The sequence below is a fragment of the Octodon degus genome, unplaced genomic scaffold (assembly GCF_000260255.1).
Source record: "Octodon degus isolate 3935 unplaced genomic scaffold, OctDeg1.0 scaffold00118, whole genome shotgun sequence".
Lineage (NCBI taxonomy): Eukaryota > Metazoa > Chordata > Mammalia > Rodentia > Octodontidae > Octodon > Octodon degus.
The window spans coordinates 2,496,692-2,503,467 of NW_004524694.1; the positions used below are offsets into that span (position 1 = coordinate 2,496,692).

General features: G+C 38.8%; 1 protein-coding gene and 1 pseudogene across 3 annotated transcripts in view; one reads left to right on the forward strand and one right to left on the reverse strand.

Annotated features, from left to right (window-relative positions):
• Positions 1–6,776, reverse strand: part of Rgs22 (regulator of G protein signaling 22) — a 104,892-nt gene that overhangs the window by 79,619 nt on the left and 18,497 nt on the right. Inside the window, exon 1 of one of the 3 annotated variants that reach the window (XM_023699956.1) lies at positions 3,251–3,332. The exons of the other annotated variants lie outside the window; for them this stretch is intronic. Coding sequence (XP_023555724.1) covers positions 3,251–3,253 — 3 coding nt within the window. The 5' untranslated portion in view covers positions 3,254–3,332. Of the gene's footprint in view, positions 1–3,250; positions 3,333–6,776 lie in introns of those variants that run through there. 3 annotated transcript variants of the gene reach the window in all.
• On the forward strand, positions 4,491–4,879 carry LOC101560127 (annotated as a pseudogene).

Sequence of the window (6,776 nt, forward strand, 5' to 3'; positions counted from 1 at the left end):
TGAGAGATCAATGTTTTAAATGTCCAACTGCAACTATGAATTGGTCCATTTCCTTTTCCAGATCTTTCAGCTTTTGCATCATGTATTATGAAGCTTTATTGTAGAGTGCTTGTGTACCGCAGGTTGTTATGCTTTCTTGGCAAATTTTATGTGATGTCCCTCTCGATCCCATTACAAGATTCCTAATTCTGAAGTCTAATTCTGAAGTCTACTTCATCTGATAATAACATAACTGCTCAAGCTATCTTTTTTCTTGTTTCTTTTTTTGTATTTTAGTACAGGGTCTACAGGGTCTCACTACAGATTGGACTCATAGTGATCCTTCTGTTTTTAGCCTCCCAAGCACTGGGATTACAGGCATGTGCCACCACTCCCAGTCTCAATTGTTATCGAAGTGCCCCATGGGCGGGGCTGGCATGGCATGCTGGAGATTAAACCCTGGTCCCTGTGCCTGCCTAAGCAGGTGTTTTAAACCTTTTAATTAATGATTGCATAGTATCTCTTTTCTGTCCTTTTTATTTCTGAACTATTTATGTCTAACATTATGGTTGATTTCTTTGTGTATGGGGTGGTTGTTTGAGATAGAGTCTCATTATGTAGTTCAAGTTGGCATTGAACTTGCTTATACACCCCAGGCTGGACTTGAATTCACAGTGATCCTCCTGCCTCAATCTCCTGAGCTGGAATTACAGGTGAACAACACCATGCTTGGCATACAGTTGGTTTCTTGTAGGGTGAATATAGCTGAGTCTCTTAATTCTACCTAACTGGCTTTTTAGCCATTTAAGTTTAATGTAATTACTGATGTATATCATTAATGTGTGATTAATTGTTATTGCTAACAAATATCATTTGCACACTTAATAAAAACATCTTTAAGCTGGGTATAGTGGAGCATGCCTATAATCCCAACATTCAGGAGACTGAGGTAGGAAGATAGCAAATTCAGTACCAACCTGGGCTACAGTGAGTTTAATACAGCTATCCTGGACTGTAAATCTCCAACAAACAAAAAATCTTTAAGAAACTTTTTTATTAGTGGATATTAGTTATTCAGAATACTGGGTTTCATTTTGGCATATTTTGATAATGTATTTTGATAGTTTTCACCCCCTAGTACTTCTTTCTCCTACCCTTCCCCCCTTTTCATCCCTTGTCTTCTCTAAATCACTTTTCTACTTTCCTGTCATGTTTTTATTGTTTTAAAAATCTTTTATTTATTCGGTATAGAGTCTACACAGCTCAGACTGTTAGTGATCCTCCTGTCTCAGGCTCCCCAGCACTGGGATTACAGACATGCGCCACCACACCCAGTTTTGGTTGCCAGCACTGCATGCACAGGGTCTGGGCCGGCATGGAATGGGGTACTGGGAATAGAACTCAGGTCCTTGACTGGCCAGGCAACCAAGCTATCTCCCCAACCCTCCCCCATCATCTTTTTAAAAACAACTTTCTTAATTAACTAAACTAGTTCAAAGGGCCAGTGAGATAGCTCAGCAGACATACTAAGAGCCTGCTTAGGGAAGCACAGGGACCTGGGGTTCAATCCCCAGCACCACCTGCCATACTGGCCTGGTCCCCAGGAGCAGTGAGACTGGGTGTGGTGGTACATCCCTATAATCCCAGCACTAGGGAGGCTGAAAACAAGAGGATCACTATGAGTGCATAGTGAGATCCTATACCAAACACATAAAGAAAAAGTAAACTTAACTAGTTCAGAATATATTTATCTTCAAAACAATGCTTTAATATACTTATTATTAGCAGCACTTAACTTGACGGAAACTCACAGAAAAGAAATGTACAGCATTTGAATTCAGAAGAACTGAAGAACTTTCAGACTGGAGTACTGCTATATCTGAAGTTTTAGACATATTTTAGCCTAGATGAAAACAATATCATTAAATATTATCATTGTCATTTGACCCCACAATAAACCAAAGTAGTAAGTAGTGGAGACATGACTGATGATAAAAGCAAGGTTCACCAAAATGACCTTTTAAGGACACACAGCTAGTAAGTTAAACAGCCAATATCTAAACCCCAGTTTTCTGACCTCACCTTGAGGAGAGAAACTAAAGGCTAGTAATAAATTTAAGCCTATGGGGGTCAAGCCACAAGTGTAACTTGAGGATCAAAAGTCTCAATTTCTAACTGATTAATATACTGGTTTAAAAATCCAAATGAAAGAAACATATCCTATATTTCCTAGAATAACTAAACTATAAAGAATAAAAAAAAAAGGTTTATTTAGCTCACTTTTTTTTTTTTATTTAGGACAGGGTGTACAGGGTCTACAGGGACTCACTACGTAGAATGGACTCCTAGTGAGCCTCCTGCTTTCAGCCTCCCAAGTGCTGGGATGACAGGCCTGCACCACCATGCCCAGTCTCCATCTCTGGCTCAGTGCACCCCAGGGGCAGGGCTGGGATGGCAGGCTAGGGATCGAACTCCTGGCTCCTGCATCTGCCTAAACAGGAGCTTTAATCTGTTGAGCTATTTGGCTAGCCCTTAGCTCACATTTTATAGAGGTTTTAAGTTCATAGTTGGCTGGCTCCAAAGCAGAGCAACATGGCACAGTGGCATCAAAGAGGAAGTTCATGGCAAGCAGAAGGCAGATATCAGCAAGGCAAGTGACATTCTGTCACTTATATCCTACCCAGGCTCCCACCTAAGGGTGGTTAGTACTCACACTCTTAATCCTAGTGCCTTTAATCCTAGCATTGCATTATGAATCCATCCCAGCACTGATCAAGCACTCTAGATGCATCCACTTCTGGAAAGGCCACCAATGAACACATGAGACTTTAGGGAGGACATCTAGACATGAATCGTAACAGATACATACACATGTGTGTGTATATGTATGTATATAGTAGTCGTACTAATCTAAACTAACCTCATGGTTTAAATCTTCAACAATTATGAACCTTCTAATATTGATAAATACTGACAAAACTGCTAGACTAAATCAGCCATTAGGTATGAATAGATGATATAGTGCCTAACAAATACTATATAAAGCACAAGTTAACATATACACTTATATTTCAGAAAAAGAAGCCTAACAAACATCATGTTAGCTTATCAAATGATTATCTTTTTTTTTTTTTTTCTTTTTTGGCAGAACCAGGGATTGAACTCAGGCCCTTGCACTTGCCAATGAAGTGCTTATTCTATTGAGCTATCTCCCCAGCCCCCCAAATGATTTTCTATCTTGCAAGATATAAACATAAATATACTTTCTCACCATAATATTATAGTTGACATTAATGGTCTCATCTTTACAGGGGACATTCACTTTACCAGGTCTAACATCATGTTTTGTTTTCCTCACGACATCATAGATGGGATTTCGAGGTTGTTGGTTTTGCAGAACTTTTTTCAGATGTTTTTCCAGAAGTTGTGGAGCATCATTAACAACTTCAAAAATTCCATAATCCACATTAAATCTAATTGCCTCTGAAAATGTCTGTAATATAAATACATGGACACTTTTTAAAATTTAAAGCCAGCAATTCACTTTCTCTAAAAAGACCTGATGCTTTCTATGTGCATGTATACTTAATCATTCCTTCTTCTCTTTTAGAAGCTTGAAAATATTTAACCACTGAATTTATGCCCAGACGTAAGTGTCAGGGTATACTATGGAAGACATCCCCTCTGTATAGAAATCGTACCTTTGTGACTCTTTGACATTAGATAAATACGTATATGTGGTCTCTATGAAGCAATGTTACCCTCTTAGAAAGGGATGGACCACCAAGGAGGAATAAGTAGGGGAAAAAGAAATAATGCTTTCTTTGTCACTTTCATCTCCAGGAGCAAAAAAACTAACAATCTCCCTTTCCCAAAACGATAAAATTAGCCAGGCATGGTAGTGTATGCCAGCCCTCAGGAGGTTGAGCCAGGAGGATCACTGCAAGTGTGTGGCCAGCCTGGGTTATAATAGTAAGATTTTTTTTAAAAAGTCAGTCCAAACTACGCAGTGAGACACTGTCCCAAGAGAATTTCAAAAAGGAGAAAATTAAGTACAATATGTTCTTCACTTAAGAGTATTTCAACACATTTCTCACACTATGACAAAAAAGTGAAAAAGAATAATATTTCTGAGCTTTTCTCAGTAATTACTAAATGCTGCCAACATTTATATAAAGCTAACCAGTTAATACACAACAATTAGAGGCCTTGAGTTTGAATGCCAGCTTGCCAATAAATAGCTACATGACTCTGAGTAAATCAATGAACATCTTTGGGTCCTTTATCTCTAGAAGTGGTAGATTACCCATATCTTTCTCATCTTGCCCTCCATATGCAAAATCAGGTACTTTTTTCTTAGTATTTATTTACTTTAAGGTACCATCTATGAATTGATTCCTCATTCACTGTAATTTCTGTTTAGTTACTTGGAAGAAAACATTAGATTCCTCCCCAAGAAGCAGTAAGTGGGAGGTCGTGCAGTAGAACCCTGAGGTGATCAGAGCCATAGAATGTCAGCAGTTCGTTCATCCATGCATACCAAATGGATTGTGGGGGAGGTGATTGGTACAGCAATGCAAAAAACTGCTAAAGTGAGAGCAACCAGGCTTGTTCTGGATCCCTACTTATTAAAGTATTTTAATAAGCGGAAAACATACTTTGCTCAGAATGCCCTTCACCAGTGCACTGTTGGAGATATTTTCTCAAAGCTTTACCTGTTCCACGAACAAAGCACATGAAACATGAACTGGCTGAGATTGTCTTCAAAGTGGGCAGAATAATAGATCCAGTATCAGGAAAACCCTGTGCAGGAAGCAGCTACCTGGAGAGTCCAATCAGTTTGGAAACCACTCAGCTCAGCAAAACTCTGGAAGAACTCAACAGCTCTTCAACACAGTGAAGGGCAGGAAGGAAACAAGGAAAGATTTCTAAATTTCACTACAAACTGTATCAAATTCTCTCATGGCATTTATGAAATAGTAAAGGACTTGATACAATTTAAAAAAAAAGAATCAGTAAGTATCCTAAGTAGAGCATTAATTCTTTTAGATTTTACCATAGTTTTGCTAGATATACTATTGTTAGGACTTAAATGGCAGGATGTTGTTATCAAAATGAATCTAGAAATATATATGTGTATGTATGTATGTCTGTATCTGGATGTCAGACACTATCACATCTCTAAATTCTGACTGTCTCCTCAAGAAATTTAACATGTTTTCACTGATTTGAACTACCAGTGGGACATGTACGATTGCTCCACTGAACAGCTTGTACCACCCAATGGAACTGTCCCATGCCATCTAATGGGACAGACACACACACACCATGGAGGTTCAGAGCCTCCCAGAAGCAATTAATACACATTACAGCCCACCAAGAATGTGTTAAGGAATGTGTTAAAGTGCATGGAAAACAGTTCAAGTGGAGTATCAGTCCACAATCCAAAAAGTCTCAGAATTAAGATTTACCCCCAAACTTACAAGTGTAGTTCAATGATTATGTATGTGACCCCAGTTCTTTTTTTTTTTTTTTTTTTTTTGGTGTTGAGGACCAAACCCAGGGCTTCTGGCTTGCTAGGAAATCATTCTACCACTGAGCTAAATCCTCAGCCCTCTTCAATGATTGGGGATAGTCAGCAGTAAATTATGTATATGGTTTAATAAACATATTAGTTACCCTTTCCATCTGTCTTTCAAATATGTGATTCAAATCAGCACCACTTACCTAAATGCCATAAATATTATCCTTGAACTATGTTATTAAAGGACTAAACAGATAAAAGAGTCTGCTGATATCAGAGACTAGATTTATCTGGATAAGGAAAGGAAATGAATTAAATTTGATAGAGAATAAACATCAAACAATAACAGGGTGGAGAAAATGAAGCACTGCTCTATGAAAGGCCATCTGGAAAAGATTTCTAGTTCTAAGTATCCATGGAACAAGAGAATCAGTGCAACCTTTATTTGTTGTTTTCTTTCTTTTTCAGCCTCCTACACTCAGACCTGGTAGTCAGCGTAACATAAAAGTGTGACAATCCATTAGCTTAGTGGACGAAGGAAACATTTCCTACAAATCAAGTAAAAATCCTCGAGCAAAATATTAGAGGGACTGTGACACTCTGAGATCCTTGATAATCAATCTTACTCAGTGGGAGTAAATGGTAAGATACAGCTGGCGGAAAGGGGAGATAAGAGCTGCGTCTTACTGGACTCTCCTGATGTCAGTCTGGAGGATGTACTTTCTCCTTGCCAGTTTCTGAGTTGGGCACTAGACTGCTCATGCCCATGAGGAAAGCCGTCACTACACCCTGGAGAGGCTGGTTGCTATTGCAGAGCACCTGCTATCACAGCCAGGTTTAGTATGGTGACTACTAACTGGTACAAAGCAAAACTGCAGCAGAAATTTTGTGTGAGATACTTTGCCCTTCTGAGTAAAATCGGGCTTTTAGTGGATCACTCCCATGTGCCCTCCCTGGTTTACACTCCACCAATCCAATTGTGTCTCTTTGGGAAAAGTCTGTATCTTCCATTATTTAGTAAGATCACCCAATTCCAGTCTTCCTTTATTACATCATTCATATATGCAGTAAGTATTTATTAAACCATTATTAAGTGAAATGTGAGAGATGATATGTCACTATAATGAGAGAGTCACAAAAGAACACCCTCCCTAACTGAAAGAAATAGGAGGGGCCAGGGAGATAGTTCAGTAGAATAAGTGCTTTCCTTGCAAGCGCAGGGTGTTGAGTTCAATCCCCGGTACTGTAAAAAAAAGAAAGAAAGAAAGAAAGA